Source organism: Typopeltis vanoorti, chromosome 6 (genome assembly GCF_054136105.1).
Source record: "Typopeltis vanoorti isolate ZY-2024b chromosome 6, IOZ_Tvanoo_1.0, whole genome shotgun sequence".
NCBI classification, from domain to species: domain Eukaryota; kingdom Metazoa; phylum Arthropoda; class Arachnida; order Uropygi; family Thelyphonidae; genus Typopeltis; species Typopeltis vanoorti.
Window position 1 is genome coordinate 17,745,906 of NC_143554.1, and position 21,810 is coordinate 17,767,715.

At 34.8% G+C, this 21,810-nt stretch overlaps 1 protein-coding gene across 3 annotated transcripts in view; it reads left to right on the forward strand.

The window, feature by feature from the left end:
- LOC150105315 (ubiquitin carboxyl-terminal hydrolase 48-like) overlaps nt 1-21,810 on the forward strand; it is a 776,830-nt gene that overhangs the window by 167,091 nt on the left and 587,929 nt on the right. For all 3 annotated transcript variants that reach the window (XM_090394693.1, XM_090394696.1, XM_090394694.1), the window contains 2 exons: nt 7,887-8,011; nt 19,690-19,798. In XM_090394693.1, coding sequence (XP_090250819.1) covers nt 7,887-8,011; nt 19,690-19,798 — 234 coding nt within the window. The remainder of the gene's footprint in view (nt 1-7,886; nt 8,012-19,689; nt 19,799-21,810) is intronic.

Here is a 21,810-nt window from a genome sequence, read left to right on the forward strand (position 1 = left end):
TTCTCTGATATCCTATAATGCAAAGCACTCTTCCTTTCAGATGTATATATTACTATGCATAATGGGAAGGGTCACTACCCACTTTAGTTTTGACTTTTATTGTCATCAGTGGGAACCAGACCCATGGAAAGATACAATGTTAAATCAATGTAGAAGTCCATTTATTTTCTATTTAGAAGTAGGAAAATACTTAAAGAAGTTAGTGTGAAGTTGTCATCTTCTTTATACAAGTAGACCAAATGTAAGGATACTTCATGCACAAGCTTTAAATTAAAGATACCAAGAAATTATATTCATGTTTAATCCTTTATCCAAGTATAATGAAACAAAGTTTGCACATAAAGTATCTTCGTGATTATGCTGTTTGTATATATAGAGGCTAGTGACTTCACATTAATTGCCTTAGTATCCAATAATGCAAAATACACATCCTTTCAGGTGTGTATAATGCTATGCATTAAGGGAAGGATTGCAGTCACTATCCTTTAGAGTCCGGGTTATTGTCATTCCCATAATGCATAGCATTATATCCCATAATGTATAGCACACAATTATAATGGGATACAATTATAGTATCCCATGATGCATAGCACACACCCACCCGAAAGGGTGTGTGTGTGCGTTGCACTATGAGATACTAAGGCAATTAATGTGTAATTAATATATAGGGGCTGTGTCAACTAGCTCCTATATACAAGTAGCATAGTTGGGAAGATACTCCACACTCAAACTTTTTTTGCATATATTTAGATAAAGTATTAAACAAGAATATAATTTCTTGGCATCTTTAATTTAATTTATAACCAAATGAAAAAAAAAACAACTTTCAACAACATGTACAAGCTTTGTTTGCTTATACTAAGATAAAGATTAAAACAAGAATATGATTTTTTGTCAAGTAAAATATACTTTATAACTAACTGGGTTATAAAGTGTATAACTCACTTGGTCATATACTTTAAAAGGTCATATAAAGCATATGACCAAGTGAGTTAAAGTATATGACCTGTGATTTAGGGATTAAATTATTATAAAATAGATTCATTATGAAATGCATTTTGAAAAACATACCTTGAATTTATATTTAAGATGAAACTACAGTATTTCATTCGTCTATTTTCATAAACCTGATAATTTAACTGTGACACTACTATTATTGATAAATTATTTTAAAGACTTAAGAAGGAAACTGGGGTGCTTAAGGGTCAAAGCTATATAACTGAGAGGAGACTTCCACATAGCCTTTAAAGGAATGTGGAGAACCGATCAGGGCTTCTGACCTAATGTCCAATCCTCACCTTCTCATGGTGCACCCTGTTAGGTATCTTCCTGGATACTGAACGAACGAGAATGGATTGGCAATTTGGAATTTAGCCGACGAAATTGCATTCTTATTGGCTTAAACCAAAATAAAAAATGATGTTGCAAAATGACAGAATTTTATGCCAGCTGGGGTCGCCTGGTTAAACAAGGCTCCTGTTGTTTTCACCAGGGAACCAGGGCAAACAGCGAAAAGTCAGCTACTGGAACAAATCTGAAAGCACACCCCAACTCAACATCACCAGAGTTAAAGATTGGTACTATCAACATAAGAAGCCTGAATGGCAAAGAAATAGAGCTAGCACTGAGGAATTGGATAAGTATCAGATCAATATAATAGGGGTTACTGAAACAAAAAAGGCAAAAACTGGTGAGATCTTTCTGAGCATTAAATATAAAACGTTATATTCAGGCCAAGACAATCAAGGTAAAAGGAAAAGCCACAGTATTCAACACTAAATACGAGGCTAATCTTCTTGAATGGCAGGCAATTTCAACTAGAGTGATGTGAGAAAATATCAGAATGGGGGAACTGGACAATGAGACTTATTTGTGCCTATGGTCCCACAGAAGGTTCTACTAAGGTAGATGTGGTGGAATTTTTTAAGGCTTTAGAGAAAGCAACTGACACAATGAAAAAGGAAAAGTTGGTCATTGTTGGGGATCTAAATAGCAGAGTAGAAAATGTTTGTCGGACATACATATTGGGAAAATTTGGAGAAAAGAGCAAAGCTAATAATAATGGCAAATACCTGTTGGATTTCTGCTCAGGACATCGACTGGTTATTATTAACACCATGTTCCAACATAAAAGTTTGCACAAATTCACATGGAGAGAAGAGGCAAGGAATAAGAAAAGTCTCATTGATTATGTTATTGTAGATAGTGATGTTTTCTCTCTAATGCAAGACACCAGAGTGTACAGAGGATTTGAAATTGGAAGTGATTGCCATTTAGTCTTGAGCAGGATAAAATTGAATTTCATATTGAAAAGAAGAACATGTAAGAAAGTTTTAAAGAGAATAAAAGTTGAGAAACTCTCAGATGTAAACTAAAATACACAAACATGATTGAACAAAAAATGAAAGAGTTTGAGAACAGGAACCAAACCTTAGAGATTCAGTGGCAAGCCCTGAAGAACACATTGATTGATTCAGTCAGAGAAACAGGTGGTGAAGTGGTCTGTAAGGATAGAAAAATCAGAACTCCATGGCGGACACAGAAAGTTAAAGAGGCAATGAAGAAAATGAAGAAAGCATATCAAAAGTTCCTGGCAAATAAGTCAACTTGTGCTCTTAGAGAATACAGAGACAAATGTAAGAAAGCTAAACAGTGTGTAAAACTAGCTAAACAAAAGTCATGGGAGGACTTTGAAAAGAACATAGAAAATAAATATCAAGAAGGTGGCAAGATATCCAGGAGGTTGTTGAAGAAGCTGAGAAATGGAGGAAAGAGTGCTGTAAAAGGAATTAGAGATGATAAAGTTGAGATGAAAACTGGAGGAAAAGATATCCTTGAAGTATGGAGTAATTACTTCGAAAAATTGCTAAATGAAACAAGCAGTAATGACAGCATAGTGGTAAAAAACACTGACCAAGCATGCAGTCAGAATACATATTCATACTTGAAGTAGAAAAAGCCATCAAAAGCCTTAAATGGAAAGGCAGCAGGAGTAGATGATATTCGACCAGAAATGCTCAAGTATGGAGGTATAAAAGTCTTACTTTAGAAATGATTGAGAAGAATTGTGGAAGAGAAGCTTGATGAAGAACAAGCTGGATTCAGTCAAATAGATGCTGTCAGGATCAGATTTTCACTTTACGACAAATAGTCGAGAAAGCATGGGAATATAACAAAGATCTGTATTTAAGTTTTGTCGATCTGGAAAAGGCATATGACAAGGTGCCAAGAGAGAAGCTATTCGAAATGCTACAGTTATATGTGTCAATGGGGCATTATATCAATCAATACTTGTTCTTTATTTGAGTAGTAATTCAGCAGTTAGAATTGAAGGAAGTACAGGAAGGTGGTTTAATGTTAAATCTGGTGTCAGACAAGGATCTACTTTATTCCCTCTGTTATTTATTATCTATATGGATCACATTATGAAGGAAAGTGGTATTAAATCTGATATGAAAGTGGCAACATGATTTTTTGACCAATTGATTGGAAAGTCTCCTGATGTGTCACCATAAGTTTTTTTTTTTTTTCATTAGTTTGTTTGTACTATCTGATAGCTTGCAGAACTGTTTTCCTGCTGTACTCTACAATGGGAGAAGTTTGGGACATAAAAATCAGCCACCATCCATATGGAAGAATATAAAAAATGCAGCCACGTTTCAGATATGGTTCATAGAATCAGTTGGTAAAATATCATCATGCTCCACCGCAGTAAATTTAGAAAAGAAAGACTGTTCTTAGACTCTACTGCTGCTCTCAAAAATCAGCCTAATTTGAATATATATATGAGTGCATAAAATGCACCAAAATATGGAAACACTAATACCCTCAAGAAACTATGCAAAGATAACATTATATAGTCATCACCAGAATTGATAAGTGGAGCACTACTGGTATCTCTACCAGTGAATACGATAGAAAAATGGATGGAGACTATTCCACCTAGAGAACTTTAGATTGTGATCCCACTGAGTCTCACATTAAGAAATTAAAAAGTCTACCCATAACTTATTTTTACTGGTATTAACAACACCAAACAAACTATTTTATAATAAAAAAAAAAAAATGTTTATTAAGTTGCTTATATTTCGCTGAATTTTCAAATCGACATCTTCGGAGTACAACACAACATGTATACGCAACAGTGAGTAAGTGAAACAATACAAATTGTAACAGACAAAAGATCCCAAGTCCTAATTTGGTGCCCTCTAATGTCGTAAAAGAAAAAAGTATTACAGCTATGTGGGAGACTGTTAACTTAAGAGCAACAGTCTCCTAAATTTTTGGCAAATTAATGCAACCATATTTGTTCAGGTTAGGAGAATTCTTCATAGCCATGGCTAACTCAAAAAATAATCTTTCGGATATGTAACAAGTTCTAAATGCAACACAGAACTCAAATGTCTGCACCATACTTTCTTGGCCAACAGCTACAATTCCTACAAAATAGATAAAATACTACATAGCCCCATTACTTCTCCCTCCTCTAATACACAGGAACATGACATTGCCATTCCTATTCCCTATATCAGAGGTACATCAGAAAAGATAGCCAACATACTTATAGAACATAGCTTTTGCACCACATTCAAACCTCATGTTAAATTAGCAACTGTGATTTGCTCTCCTAAGAATAAACTTCACCCTCTAGCATACTCTGGAGTGTATGAAATTCCTTAACACTGTGACTTGGCCTACTATGAGCAGTCAGGAAGAACACAAAAAATACATTTACTACCATTATTATGGCATGTCAGGACTGGCAGACCATGCTTTGGACACCCTTTCACACAGGATTTAATGGTAAAAAAAAAAAAAAAACGTGCTATTTAAAACTTGTTACAGATCCGAAAGATTATTTTTTTGATTCAGCCATAGCTATGAAGAATTCTCCTAACCTGACCAAATATGGTTGCATAAAATTTGGGAGACTGTTATCTTAAAAGCAATTCCCACATAGCAATAATACTTTTTTACAATATTAGAGGGCACCAAATTAGGACTTTAGATCTTTTGTCCGTTACAATTTGTATTGTTTCACTTTTGCATATACATGCTGTGTTGTGCATATACTTGCTTATATTTCTCTGAATTTCAAATCAACATCTTAATAAACATCTCTTTTTATAAAATAGTTCATTTGGTGTTGTTAATACCATTAAAAATAAGTAACCTTCAACACCTAAGCTTATCTGTTAGACTAAAAAAGTCTACTCAAAATAGTTCTTTTTGGCCTCCTGAAATCACAGAAAACTTAAACCCTTCATTTCTTGTCTCCCTCTTCCAGTATATGGCTTATTTAAATTCAACCCGATTCCCCCCCCCCCCCCCCTAGATCCATAGAAGATGCTACTGATTTCCTCAGCCATAAATTATCCAAACAATACCAAAATTTCATGGCCTGCCTTACTGGCCATTACCACTTACATAAAAAAAAAAAAACACTACCCATTTTAAAACTTCTTTGAGAATTTAATTTTACACTGGATATGACTCATAGAATCAATTGGAAAAAGACTGCCATGCTCCATAGCAGTAAATTTAGGAAAGAAAAGAAAGACTGTTTTAGAATCTGCTACTGTTCTCCAAAATCAGCCTAATTTGAATAAAGAGGATTGCCTAAAGCTTCCCAAAATGTAGGAAACACTAATACTTCAAGATCCTGGTTTATGTCCTAGGTGCTTATAAAAGGTGTCCCACCTAGTTAGGACTTGAGTCTTTCAGCAATGTGTTTCACTTAGTTTTGTGTGGTGTGGTGCAGTGCGAGTCCCATATTGTACTTCCTGAAGATGTGACCGAGATGAAATATTGAAAGAATTAAATATTATTTTTTATATCTCAGTGCTGTTTCACTCTATTAAGCTTCCAACATGACTTTCTCCAGCACTTAAGCTTTAACACAAAGAATAAAGAATCTGTTGATTTGAAAAATATAAGTAACCGGTTATTAAGAAATCCTTATCTGGCTAGTACTTTAATAAAGTACTAAAGAGTGAAATGAGCTATATGTGAGCTGGTGATCTAGAGACAAGAACCACTTGTGCATGAGTGGCCAGTTTAAGGCAGAAAAGAAAAGTTTAGGGAGATTTGATACAGGAAAATATGCAAATGATTTAGAGGATTTTTGTGTGAGAGTGGTGTGGGAAGTGGTTATCAGATGAGATGGACTGCACATGAACTTATAATCTGAAGCAATTAAATCACATGTACATTTATATGATTTCTTTAGGTAACAGAAAACATATACTTCCTGAACTGGCACAGTTCAGGAAGTACATGTAATGAGAGGTAGTTACTATGCCAAAAAGTAACTAGTAATAAATAGTATTGTATATGTTCATAACTTAGCTTATGGCAATGGAGAAGAACAACTCATATTTATCCATAGTTGTATAAGAGGATGATTCAGCTGTGCATGGCATAAATGATATATGTGGTGATATACTACATAATGTGCAGAATAGTTTTAGAGTTTAAAAATCTTAAGAAATTAGAGTCTGGTTGATTTGTTGTTGTTTAATACGAAGAAAAGTAGTATATAAAAATAGTTTTATTGTCTCTATTCTTTCATCCTTGTTACATAAGGATGCCATAACTGATATTACTCAGTTTTGAAATGTCAGTTTAGGCCATGTCACTACTGCTGTCAGCACACTGTGCCATGTACTGTCTACTAATGTTATTTTTGTCTGTTAATTGCATGTATAATCTAGTCAGTTTGCTATACACAGGATGAAATAACAGTTTCAGGGGAAGAGGAGGAGGGTGTCCTACTTCTATATGAGGCTGGCTAATTCACCTTCACTTGAAAAAGACTGATTCTTCTCGTTATGACAAGAATCAAGGGTTTTCCCCAATCAGAGGGTGCAGTGTCCCAATGTTTTTCCAGCTGCATTATGTAAATATATTATATTGTGAAATACAGCAATTGTTAAAAAAAAAAAATTCTTAAAATGTATATTATGTTGAAAGCAAGTATTGGCATGTGTTATTACCAGCATTTATCGACTCAAAGACTTTGTTCTACTCTAGTTACTATTGCAAATGTATGACTTAAAGATTTTAAACATACATTTTTATGATTTCTTTAAGCCCTTTTCTGTATGGTGTTTATTAGTATTATGGATGAAAAATGCACTTTATAGTACACAGTTGTGTGTGCTCAACATGCATGCTTTAAAGCAGAATAATATTACTGTCATATTTCACTATAATAAACTCACACCACCCAAGAGAGTTTGCTGTATTGGCCTTTGAAATTGCACTGATGCTTCAATCTGTGATCAGGATTTCTAATAGTTTCATATATTGACTGAGTTATTATTATTATTATTCAGGCCTCCATGGAGCCAAAAGACTCATCGTGGGAGGTCCTTCCTAAGAAACACAAAGTTTATCAAGACTCATCGAGGGGAAGCCCCCCCCCCCCCCAAGAAACACAGTCTTTCATACCACTCCTTAAACTCATTGACCGTTCTCACTCTCACCACTCCGTCAGGCAATGCATTCCATGGTTCAACTACCCTCCATGCAAAGAAATCACTCCTCACCCTCTTGCTCACAGATTCCTTTCGTAACTTCCAGGGATGGCCTCTTGTCATCACTCCTTCCCGCTGTTCAACCAAGTGAAAGAACTCCCCAGTGTCAACCCTGTAACCACCTCTCAACAGTTTAAAAGTCTCAATCATATCACCTCTCCTCCTTCTATCCACCAAACTCTGAGTTAACCATAATGTGTGATGTTGCTGGTGTTGACCTTACCCATTATTTGTTACAACACAGTGATTTAAGACTGAGGTAGCTTGCTTTCCATTAGCTGCTATATTTCTTTGTGGTGTGTTTTTAACACTATTTAGTAATTATCTTATTTTATTTTTTTCTTTAAGGATGCTCAAGAATTTAGTAAATTGTTCATCTCACTGCTGGAAGGCAAGTTAGTTCATCAGAGTAATCCCACTGTTAAAAATATTATTCAGGAACAATATAGTGGAAAATATGTGTACATTACAAAGTAAGCATGCTCATTAAGAAAATATTTTAAAATATGGTTTTTGACTATGGTTTTAGAGAAAGCATGAATTAATTGGTTGTAAGATTAGTGAAAGCTGTTTTTGTTACTGCAAAATGATTTTTGATCGAAATTAATACCACATAATTGTAATACTTAAAGATTTGTTTATGTAAAACTTGGATGGATATCTTATTCCAGGGAACCTGCTGAGTTATCTGACTTCTTATTAATTTTTCAGATGACTTTATTTATTTTTTATGTAGATATTTCTGAAAAGTATTAAATAATACTTTTATATTTTTTTAAAAATGCTATCAGAAGCTGATACAGCTATTTATTTCGTGAATAAACCTAAGTATAATTTTATTATATTTTATTTATGGAAATTATTATTTGTGTTTTCCTGTGCTAAAGGCATTTCCAAATTTATAACAATGAAACAAATTTTGATACTGTTATTTTATTAAAACAGACTTTTGATCCTCAAACCTAAACTATGTCTGCTGATTAGTGGAATAACTGCAAGTTTTTGGCCTGTTCACAACAAGCAACTACCCACCATTTCATATATGTTAAAAAGAAAATCGCTGAAAACTCAGTGAAGACAAAGAATATAAAATCATTAAAATTAAAGAACATGCTAAGGGAAACAACTAACAGCTCTTATTGTAATATGAATTTATTTATATTCTTTTTATTCTTTATATAGAGTCTTCATAGCTCAGTTGGTATAGACAAAGCCTTTTGGTTGGAAAGACCTGGGTTTGATTCCTGTCTGTGACGTGAAGAGCCTTTATCTGGTCTGTTTCGATGAAAGGCAAGTTAAGCCGGTCTCATACAGAGGTAGGGAGTTTTTCATCCCCCAGAACAGGCAAACCGTCCACATTTAAAGGTGTATTCACTTTTTTGTGAGAATTTTAAAGTCATTTTAAAGCATCTTCAAACTTATTTATTAATTCTGAAACAGATATGTTATACTGTCATTTCCTAGGAAAAAAGAAAATGTACCGACTAATCGTATAAAAAGGGTGTGTGCATATAGGAGAATATTGAAAATTTAAAGGTGTATTCACTTTTTTGTGAGAATTTTAAAGTCATTTCAAAGCATCTTCAAACTTATTTATGAATTCTGAAACAGATATGTTATACTGTCATTTCCTAGGAAAAAAGAAAATGTACTGACTAATCGTATAAAAAGGTGTATGCATTATGTCACATTCTTCTCGAACTGTCAACTAATTATTCAAATGAAAGCACATTAAAATTTATTACTCTTTTGCAGGAAAGTAGTTGACAGTAACATATTCAGAAAATAACCAATGAGCAGCTTATGAAAATACAGTCTTCTCCACTGGAGTTCCCCTCCTACTGTTCTGCTTAAAAGATGATGAAGCTGCTCGAATCACCAGTATTTTGTAATATTAAAATTTAATAATGACTATGATAGCTGTTATTCCACTTTTATAGAGATATCAATTATAGTTCAATCAAAGTTTTCAACTAAAGGTGAATCAGTAGATCAATTAGATGGATTCATTGACTGGTTTGGATTTACTACAGAAGCAACTCGATATATCCTCACCAAAGTTTTATTAGAAAATAGCAATTCATTAATATTTTTAATTAAATTAATTTAAATTTTAATTAAGTTAAAGATGAATTATTTATTATCCCTACTTCTATAATAAGACATCCATCGATGAATCGAAGAAGTTCATTAGATCGATTTCAATTACAGCAGGTTCTTTCCAAATTCCACTATACTAATATGATCAACTTTACTTGATTGTACTACATTCAAATGGCCCGGAATATTACACGTATGGCTTGAGAAAAGACAAGAAAGAGTTAATGTATTAGAATGAGAAAGTAGAGATAGTGAGTGTGTTTTTATGGTATAATAGAGGTGATCTTTGTAGGAAACCAGATTGCTGATGAGTCAATAAATGGATTTTGCAATAGAACTGATGTGCTTTTCCTTTGTTTTAGTGTTGCACGGTGATCAGCATTCATTTTAAAAATTATGGACTTTACAACCGTGTTATAAATAACTCTTTTAATTTCCTGACGTATTGATCTTCATATTAAGATCATCATCTGGAGCATATACAAATATACAGGACAAGCTGAGTTGCATCACACACAGTAAACAGAATACCACAAAAATACAACCTCAAAGCCACCTTTTAAACCTCCTGCAAAATTAAAAAGCTTACTCAACTCATCCAAAGACCCACTCCCTCTGCTGGCCCACCCTGGAGCATACTGTATTTATTGCACCTGTAATATACCATATATAGGGGAAACAGGCCGCACAATTCCTATACAAAAATCAAACAAAAAGAACATAAACGACACATTAAATATAGTAACTATGGTGAAGCTGGCCTTTCTAATCATGCCCTGAACACCTTACATAGAATTGACTGGAAAAGCACCAGTTGTTTACATGACACCAAAACATGGTATGAATGCTAATTTAAGGAAGCCTGTGAGATTATTATCAACCATCCCAATCTGAGCAATAATGATGGTCTAAAAATCCCAAGCATATGGAAGGAACATATTCGACCCACAGAACCTTCTTCTCTAAGAGTTAATTATAAACAGGACTGTAGATAATCCAGGATCCTAAATCAAAAATAACAATTGTAATGCTAAAATAGGACATCATTGTTACTGAAATAAAACCATCTATAAGAAAGAATGTTTGCTCATGTTATCTTAAATAGAATTTAACTTGATGTACAATAGTTTCTAAATAATTAATTAATTTGTAATTTTTTTTTTCCACTAGAGGTCATGCCTATAGAATAACTGGTGACCAAATCATTGTTTCTTTAGCTTACTGTGTGTGATATAACTCAGCTTGTCCTGTATATTTGTATATGCTCCAGATGATCATCTTAATATGAAGATTGATATGTCAGGAAATTAAAAGAGTTATTTATAACACAGTTGTAAAGTCCATAATTTCTAAAATGGAGAACTGATGTGCTTTTTACGTTTGTTATCTTTGAACTGCAGAGGTAGCTTTTATGAAAATTAAAAAATATTTACTCATAGATGTTGCTAAGGCTATTCCAAATTTAATTCAATAGATTAATGGAAAAAGTAAATAATGTTGATTCCCATCTGTGATGTGAAGATCCTTTATCTGGTCTTTTTCGATGAAAGGTGAGTTAGCTGGTCTCATACAGAGATCGGGGGTTTTTAAACCCGGAAACTCGGGTTTTTCATCCACCAGAACTGGCGAACCGGTCCTGTGAACACACATGGATCTACAGTCATGAATACTTGCCCTTAGGGGATGCAGTTGAGGAGTGACAGGCCAGCTGCATTAATTCATCATAAGCCCCTCATTGGAGGACTCAACCCATCCTAAGGGACAGATGAAAAGGATAGGATAGGATATTCTTCATGTTATGAAGAGAGTTTCTAGCCATACTGTGAAAGTGGTCTGACAAACAGTTTTTGTTCATTAATTAGCACCCCTGATAAAAAAAAAAGTGCTACTCCTGGATTATGCTTTCATTAGTACCTTCCTGATTTAAAATGTTAGGTGAACAACAAATTCAACTAATGAAATGCAAATTATTTAATATACTTAAGTGTACTTTTTTGTTTTAAATCATTCCACACATACACACTGAGTAGGCTTGGACATGAATGGATATGCCTGAGATTGCTCCTCTTTTTATCTTGATTTTGTGTGGTATTGAACAGGGAAACTGGATGTATTTAGTACCGACCGATAGCTTGCACAGTACTCTTTCTAACGTGACTAATTTACTCCATAGTTTCATAGTTCTAAGTGTGTATGAGTGAATTTTATTTTATCTTTATGGGCCGAATACTGCATCTATTGTTCAGTTACGCTTAAGACAACATTCTGCTCAAAATAGGATTAACTGCTATAGCAAGGGCTAGCATCCCCTCTCCACTGCTGCCACTGGGAGGTACAAAGGTCACAAGAAACAACCCTCTGAAGTCTAATTCAATGAAAGCATCACTTCTAGAAACAAACAGCAAAACTGTAAGTACATTTTCTTAAACTTTGTACCTTAGAAAACTTAGCAGTTCAATAGGAAAGTTATAATACTACAACTTTGAGTAACATTAATAATGGTGGCACGGGATGAATTAGAATTCAAAAAAGTCCTTGATTTCTGCATAATGCAAGCAGTAATCTAAGAAATGATTTAAAAATGGACATACTAACTGCATTGAGCGAACTAACAAAGATATGCAATAAAATGAAAAATGAAACAGAAGTATCAATAGAACTACAGTCTACTACAAACAAGCAGAAACAGGCTAACTTAGCTCAGCATACTCAGCTTAATGACTTAATGTTTTTAATGACTTAAGTACACTTAAGTCATATCTGCGCGGTTAGCCTAGTGGCTTTGCGCTTCGCAACCATATGCCTGGGAGTGTCCTAGGTTCGATTCCCGTCGGAGACGTGAGGAGCTGAAGGATCTTCCTCAGCCATAGCCAAGTTAGCCAGTCTTGGGCGCAGGCAGTAGGGTTTTTTCTGCCAGTTTATCTGGTGCTTTTCATCCCACAAGCAGGCAATCCGGCCCCGTGAACACACAGGGATACAGTCAAGAATACCTTGAGGCATAGGAGTGACCATTCTATCCTCGTATTTCGGTTACGAAATCCAAGCATGCTTGGAAGGTTGTGGGCCTTAAAGGCCTGTTAAAGCCATTGGGATAGATAGACACTTAAGTCATTAAAAACAAAGATGAATCTGAAAACAATCCTTGTTATAAATTAATGATGAAACTGATAGCTCAACTAAACAGCAAAGAAACCAAAAATATCATAAAAGAAAAAATAGACCCAAGAAAAATCAAAATTAGAATCACAAAAATGAGAAGTTTAATAATGGAGGAGTCTTCATTGAATCCTTGAATCCAAAGATAAGACTGACATAGACTTGCTACATAATGAAATCTCTAAGTAATGCAAAGACACATTAGTAACAAATCCCAGTAAGAAACATCTTCCAAGGCTACTTATATACGATATTCCCAGTGAAATTGATATGACCAATGCAGCCGACTCAATGTGCATGCAGAACGAAGAATTCTTCAGAGGCAATACAAAGATAACAAAGAAATTCATCATGACAAATAAAAAAAATGAATTTTTTTTTATTTGTCATGATGAATTTCTGAGGTGCTTTAACTGCAATAAATTCCACCATCAAAAAACCATCTGTCCATTCTGCTCTAAAGAACATAAGTTCCTTTTTGAATTTCGGTGTCATCTTTGTATTGCCTCTGAAGAACGAAGAATTCTTCAGAGGCAATACAAAGATGACACAGAAATTCATCATGACAAATAAAAAAATTAATCCATACACATTCTGAGGTGCTTTAACTGCAATAAATTCCACCATCAAAAAACCACCTGCCCATTCTGCTCTAAAAAACATAAGTTTAGCATGTGCCCATGAAATAAGTCTGAAATGAACTGCATAAATTGCCAAATCATAACAAGCATGTCAAAATAAAAAACAACTGCAAACACATGGCACTAAGCAAAGACTGCTTGACATACAACTACTATAGACAGCTCAAAATTCAAAACATAGATTATGGAAAGCAATAATAAAGTTAGCAGAAACAGCACTACTTTCCTTGGCATGCCTTCAAATAAATCTTCAATGCTCTATCAAGGCTGTAAATAACTTAACAAAACTCATAAATAGAAAAAATATAGGACTTGCATTAATACAAGAACCCTACAACATCAACAACAAAATCTGTGGCTTTCCAACTAATTATAAAATATTTCCTAAACGATCAGAAAGAAAGAGAGCTACTCGTGGTCAACCCTGAAGTCAAGGAAATATTAAGTGCCTCGAGGACTCAGTACTTATCGAAATTATGTACAGTGGAATTAAAACTTTTGCTGCGAGTAGGTATCTAGACTATCACACTAACATAAAATCTGACTTGAAAAAATGAGCAACATCGTGGATTTTACATCAATCACGGCCTAATTCTTGGAATAGATAGTAATACCCATTTGGTTGTGTGGTTTAACGAGAGCACAAATAATAGAGGTAAAAAACTGGAAGAGTTCTTAGCATCAAATTCCCTACACATACTAAATGACAACTGTAATACGTCGTCATTAGAAAATACTAGAGGAAGCAGCTTCATTGATATGACAATAGCAAACAATGCTATTTTATCCCAGGTTTCTGAATGAAGATGCAAGGAAGAGGAAAGCTGTTGTGATCATCTCATATTAAGTGTCATCATCATCAGTAACAAAAATTTAAATGGAATATACAACACAAAGCATCGCATTAACATCAAGTACCTCACCAATAAAACTAATCTACAGATATTTGTAAAAGCATTAAAAAGAGAATTTACATGCTTAATCTTGGAGCATCACTTTGATGGGATCAGTGAACAGCTCAATTTAGACAAGAACCTAGCCACCTGGGCATCAGCACAAGCCGATATAGACTTCCTGCTTCTGCACTTTCATCGGGTCTGAAAAAATCCAGTGACCAAACACTCAAGACAACCAAAAAGCTAAACATCGATGGAAGAAAATCAGTACCTTGGTGAAACGATGAACTAACAGTCCTAAGAAAATGTGGTTACACACTCAGATGACTATCAAAGAACATACAGTAATCAAGATTTAACAGTAAAAAGCCGAATACAGCTATCTGTCCAAAATTATAAATGCAAAAACAGAATTGTGGAAAAATATTATACTATTTTAACCATATCGAAGCTTTGGAACTTTTATTTATTTTATTAGGATACAATGGTCATGGAGCTCCTTTTATGGGGAAGTATGCACCATCTCAATCACCCCTTATTTTATCTGGTCTCAGGGCCAGCATAACTGACGAATCAGGCCTATGGCTGGGCCTTAAGTATTGCTGACTATAATCCATGTGTGTTCATGGGGCCGGTTTGTCTGTTCTGGGGGATGAAAACCTGAGTTTCCGAGTGAAAAACCCCCTAACTCTATATTAGACTGGCTAACTCACCTTTAGTCGAAAGAGATCAGATAAAGGTTTCTCATGTCATGGACAGGAATCGAGCTCAGGTCTTTCTGATCAAAGGGCCTTGTCTGTATCAACTGAGCTACAGAAGCTTTCTTGGAACTGTATATATACATTAGCAGCAAGCAAGAATAAGGCAATACCTATATTATCAACTATTAAGAAAATAGACAGCTCCTACACTAAAAACTTAGCAGAAACTGTAGCTATTATGATAACATATTTAATCTTCATGATAATGAATCAACATCTGAAGAAATCCACAAAAAGAATGAAAACAAACATAGACACTTCTAACAATAACTTATTTACAACTAATGAAATCAAGTCAGTATTGAGATCGATGGATCCAAGAAAAACTCCTGGAGAGGACAGAATAACCAGCAATATGCTCCTAGGAGCATTTGTCGAATTCTCTGAATTTCTAACAATAGTTTACAACGAATGCCTAAAAAGAGGGCATTTTTCTTTAGTATGGAAATGCTCTAAAATTATACCTATAATCAAACCAAGAAAAGAAATATCCAACAAAATTAGCAAATACAGCCAATCAGTCCCATAAACGTTGCTGGTAAGGTACTAGAAAAACTTCTGGTAAACTGAATAATGCACTTTGTCTACTCAAGAAACCTATTAAGCAGCAATCAAAATGCATTTAGATCTCAATCATGCACAGTAGATGCAATTATGAAGGTTAAAGAGTTTCACAGGAGGTAGTCTACAGCAAGATGTACTACCGATCTCACTTGATGTACAAGGATCCTTTGATGCTGTGTGGTGGCCAGCCATAATCAATCACATAAGAGATTTAAAATGTCCATAAAAACTACTCTACCTTACAAAAAATTATTTTACAGGCAGAAGAGCAACCATTACATTAAAAACCACAGCTGAACAAAAGAAGTCAAACGAGGCTGTCCGCAAGGCTCCTGCTGTGGACAGCTGCAGACGAGGTTTCTGAAATATCCAGTACAACTCACTATTAAGACTTCCTTTCACTACTGAAACAAAAGTCAAAAGACACCCTGTTACTCCCACCCCTGACCTTTTCCCTTAAATTCCTCCTCTTCCCCAAAAAAATAATTTCTATCTTCAGATCCTTCTCTCACCCCTTCCCAAAAGCTCTCTACCCACCCATAATAATAATTATATTATACATATAAAAAACCTAGGTTTTTTTCAAATAATTCCCCCACATTACTTTACTCCCACTTTCTCAACCCTACCCCCCTTCCTTTATCTGCCGTTAAGCTGTTATAAGCAGTATCAGATGAAGGCAAATGGTCAGAATAAGGAGACAGAAAACAGCATCCAAAAAGGTATGTCCAAATTTTCCTCCTATATTATTCTTCATATATTAGTTTTATAACACTTCAGTAATGCCCTAAGATTTGGGTAAAGAGCCAATGACAGTGTAAAAAAAGGGGCACTCCTAAATGAAAGTAGGCTATATTAGCCATTAAAATAATAGTTTATTTTAGAGGAGTATCATGGGAATTTTCCCAGAAATAATACCTATAAAAGTTATAGCTTTTGCTGATGATACGATGATAATGATTCAGGGATGTGATGGCTTACAGTTAGAAGTAATGGCCAATGAAGAACTCTTTAAAATTGCAGAGTGGGCATGCGAGAAGAAAGTTACCTTCAGTAGCACCAAGTCTAAAGTGCTCCACATCTCATGTAAAAAAAAATCAAAACAACCTGTAATGGTTTTTCCTAAACAGGGAAGTTCTTAAGGTAGCCAGTGAGCTAAAATACTTAGGAGTAACAATAGATGAAAAATTTACCCTTCAACAAGCACAACTCATATGTTGCCAAAAAAAAAAAAAAAACATACAAATAGTAAACTTTCTAGCTAAGTATAGGCAAGGATTAAGTAGGGATTAGGCCAACAAATGCTGAAAAAATATATACTGGAGCTCTACTACCACTGATATCTTATGCTGCACCTAAAATCAAAGATAAACTGACAAAAGCTAAACAGAATTCAATGTCTTGTAGCCATACATATAATTAACGGACACACAACAATATCTTTTGAGGCAACTTGCATTATTGCTGGTCTAACACTGATCTGCCTGAATATTCAAGAATTATCTCTTATATATGAAGTTACTTTCTGAAGATATAACGAAAATTCCAACATTTATCCAAATTGCTATGAACGTCTGCTTCACTACAGTAGGTAGTGAAGTGGTAGTGAAGCATCACCCAGCAAAGAGAACATATATCAAGGAGAAAGAAAGCTCTGAAAGTGATATTTCCATATATGCAATGATGGAAGCAAAACCAAAGGGAACCAAAAGTTGGTTGTTCTTTCATTGCATATAACACAGTCCATTATACAAGAACACTGCTCTAGACTGCATCCTCTCTGTTCCCACAATCAAGCAGAACAACTTGCTATAGTTCATTCACTTACATATCTCTGGGAATTAGAACTCAACACCTCTTCTCAAAAGACAGCAGCAATTTACAGTGACAGTAGAAGCACCATAGATGGCATAAAAAACTGGAACAACCATATAGCATTAATAGAACAGACAAGAAATCTGGTTTGGAATCTCACTGTAGAGGGATGGGAAATCAAGTTTTGTTGGGTAAATGCACATACTGGGGTAGCAGGAAACAAGAGAGAGAGCAGCTAGAAATGAATGGCTAGATGCAAGTTACCAAAAGTACTCAAAATGTGCTATAAAAAAGAAAGAAGCCTAAACTTCTGAGAAGAAGAATGGAAAACATAAAAAAATGGATCAATGACAAAAGAATTCTTGCTAAGTATCAGAAGCAGACTCTGGTTGAAAAAGCATGCCAACTCTCCAGGTTCCACACTACTAATGGGACATGGAAAACTAAGAAGCTGCCTACAGATTCCATATCCTGGAATCCCCCATCATGCATTTGTTGTCTGCATCTTGAGCAAATTGTTGATCACATACTTTACTACTGTCAGCTACTGGACTCCATCCATATGTCGCTAATACTTCTGAAAGAATTTGAGCACATCTAAAGCTTTTTTAAAGTCATGATGTTAAAAAAGTTTAACATGTGCTCAAATACATTTCCATGTTGGAATGATTTGGAATTTGTAGAGATAGCAGCAGGAAGTATGAAAAAATACTAATCCTTTTGTCTGTTTCTATATTTAATTTGCCAGATTCACTAACAACTATACCCCAAATAGCTAAATTCACTAAAGACTGTGCACCCCCCCCCCACACACACACATCTACAGATCAAAATGTGTTTGATCTGTAGATATTTCCGTAGGCACTTTTAAGCAGAATTGGCATCCATCATGAAACCCCTCCCCCCCACTCCAAAGGTAGTGTGTGAACCAATTTTAACTTATTGATCTGAGAGCTTGGTTAAAAAATAAAACTCTTTGGTTAAAGACAAGACCACAGATTTGAGAGTTCTGAGAAAGATTAGTGGAGGGAATAGATGCCATCAATGGCAGTATCATATTAAAAATGGGAATATTAGCGAAAAATATTCAACATTCCTGAATACTAACAATGTTATCAGAACTTACTTCAGGTGGTATGGTCACTTAGAATGGGAGAGGAAAGGTTAGCAAAACAAGTGTTATTTGCAAGGATGGCAGGAAAAGATCCAGTTACAGAGGACTGATACAGTAAAAAATGCCTTAGAAGACAGAAATATAAGATCTAATAATATTAGTCTTGTCAAATAACAGATTAATTTGGAGGAAAATTATTGATCGAAGTTAATGATGTAACTTTTTCATATAGTATATATATCATGATATCCTGTACACCTCCTGAGGGTACATGTCAGGAATTTGATGATGACTGTTGTTTTTAATAAATTACAAAAATCTTATTTGAAAAAATTCAGTGTGCAATAATAATGAAATCCACAACAATCTAAAAAATGCAGTTCATGAATTTTTTCGTATAGAGTGAAATGGTGGTATAAACAACAGCTGTTTGCCTTCATGTAAACCTCCATATATCTGTGGACGTTGTGATATAAATGCTAACAGTTTTTTTTTTTTTTTTTTTTTTCCTTCAAAACAGTGAACTGTGGATAAGAAGGATATTTTAGAAAAAGAAGTTGGGAAGGCAATGCAAACATGAAATGTAAACAAAATTGACTATATGACCATTTCCCATGACTGTTTTTAAAAGAAGATGAAGTTAGAATCTGTGCTTTTTGGATTTAGGTTAACTTGAATTGGATAAGCAGTAAAACCAGTTATTTGACTGTTCCAAGTTAATAACTTTACAGATATTTTCACCTGGTTTCAAAGTTAATAATCAGTAGGTACAGCATTAGATTACTACTGTATGTTGAATACAAACAGAAGCAAAAATTGCTTATTGATTTTCATATGTTTAAATTGGTTGGAACATTGTTTTGTTTTTAGTGCCCAGTTTCTTTTTTTCATATAAATGTTATGGAGCTGGCTCATACCAGCTTTGCAGATTTCCTTATTTGTCCTTTTCACTAAGCATTTTGCCTGTGTAGTTCAACTAGTGTGTTAATTATCTTGTTGGCTTATTATCAGAATTATATATTTATTCCCTGAATTAATTTAATTTCAGTTACTATTTGATAATTAATTGAATTAATATTGTCCAAATTTCTTTATTTTATACAGATGTGATCATTGTTTAAAAGATTCCACCAGACCCTCACGCTTCTATGAGTTGGAATTGAATATTAAGGGTTTGAAAGATCTCCATGAGTGCCTTGAAGAATTCTTACAGGTTTTTATATATTTGTTATATTCATTTACTAATAATAATTAGTTTACCAATCATAATAAATGAACTCCTCTAGAGGGCCTCACTGTACTTGGCTAAGAGCTCTGGAAAAGATAAGAGCTATTTTTTGTAATAATTGGCAATATATTGTTTGCTGTTTAGTATGATATTGTTTATTTTTGATAGCTCAGTGTAACTGCATGGCTGTTGGACCTTGTGGATTTGTTACTGAATTTTTGAATCTTCCCTTGAATGAAACAAAATGATGGTACGAAAAAGATCTGCATGGTGCCCAGCATGAAGATCAAATGCTATTAACAGTATAGTCTTTATCAAAAATGATTTGTCATGAGTGCAACATGTATACTTGGCAAAAAAAAAAAAAGAGATGTGTTTGCAGAGAGATTGAATAGAAGATGAAAGCAGGTATGGGTTTGTTGAAAGTGCAGTATTTCATTAGACTACTAGCTATCAGTGAATGCAGAACAGACAGAAGGAATGAAAGTCTTTTCATTCACACAGTCTTTTGTGAATACCAGAATGAAAGCTATTAAGACCAAGGAATTGGGAAAATGTACATAAGAAGATATGGAAGATTTCTCCTCACACAGAGCTGTGTGAGGAGAAAGGAGTGCACAATGTAGGTGTGTGGCATGTATTTGAGAGAAAAATGGATTTTTACAAGTGGGATAGATTGTGTTTTGAATGGCTTTGAGTGAACTGGAGAAACTGTTGCTAGAAGAAAGTGCATTAAGTGATGTAAGCATGAGATCAGAGGAAGTAAGAGGTCAAGTGAAAGATTAGGAGAGTTGAATGGATGACCCTATGTGCTTGGCAATGGAAATAGTAGTAGTAGTAGTGTGAGAGATAATGGGAATGCAAGAGGAACAAGAAAACCAGGGAGTCAGGGTGGACAAGGAGATATGACACAGGTAGAGTGGATGTTGGAAGTAGCAGTGAATGTGTGTATGGGGATGGTCAGTATAGGAATGAAACAGATTGGGATGTAAAGGAGGTAGTTGAGACTAAACAGATATATGGAGTTAAGCAGTAATAAAGGTGATTGGGCAAGGGCAGGTGTGGTGGGGGAAATCACAACTAACAGGTGATTTGGGTAGGACTGTGTTTGTTGGAATAAGTGAATCATGGTTGAATAAGGATATCCTGATGGGAATAGAAATGGGAGGGTACAATGTTTTTTGCAAGGATAGAAAGGACAAGAAGGGAGGGGAGTGCTACTGATGATAGCAGGGGCATTGTATCCACATAAGGCAGACATGAAAGAGGGAAATAGTGGCATTGGTTTTGAGGCAGTGAGGTGGAGGTTGACAGGAAGTGATATATTGTTATATGTTTCTATAGGCTAGGGTACGTGATGGGTGGTGATGAAGAAAAGTGTAAGCAACTTGGACTAGAGAACAAGGGAAGTGTGATTATTCTAGGTGATTTTAATTATGGCAGTATAGATTGAAATGAAGAGATAACATTTGAAAATAAGGAAAATAAATTTATTGAGGTCTTGAGAGACAACTATCTTAGATGGTACATAAAGGGGTACTCACAGGGATCAAGAGTTTTAGATCTGATCAATCATTTATTAGAGGATGTGATTGTGAGTGGGGGATTTCACACTTTCTTCCAGTTAGTAAAAGTGATCATGAAGTAATCACCTGGGTTATGTCTAGCCTTATGACGACTTCTGTGAGCAAAGGATATATGTGGAAGTACGAGGCTGATGATTATGAGAAGTTTAAGAGACAGATTGGAGCTATAGCACGGAGTGAGGAGCGGAAAAGAAATAAATGCTGCTTGGGAACTGATAAAGAGATATTTAACAGCATCAATGCATAAATATATTCAAAGATCAAAAGGCTGAATAAGGTAGGTATCAAATGGATGAATGAGAAAATTAAGCATAAAATCTGGAAGAGGCACTTTAGAGGCAGCACAAGAAGAATAATGATAATGATCAGTTGCGTGAAGAGTATAAAGAGAAGGCCAGGAGAGTGACTCAG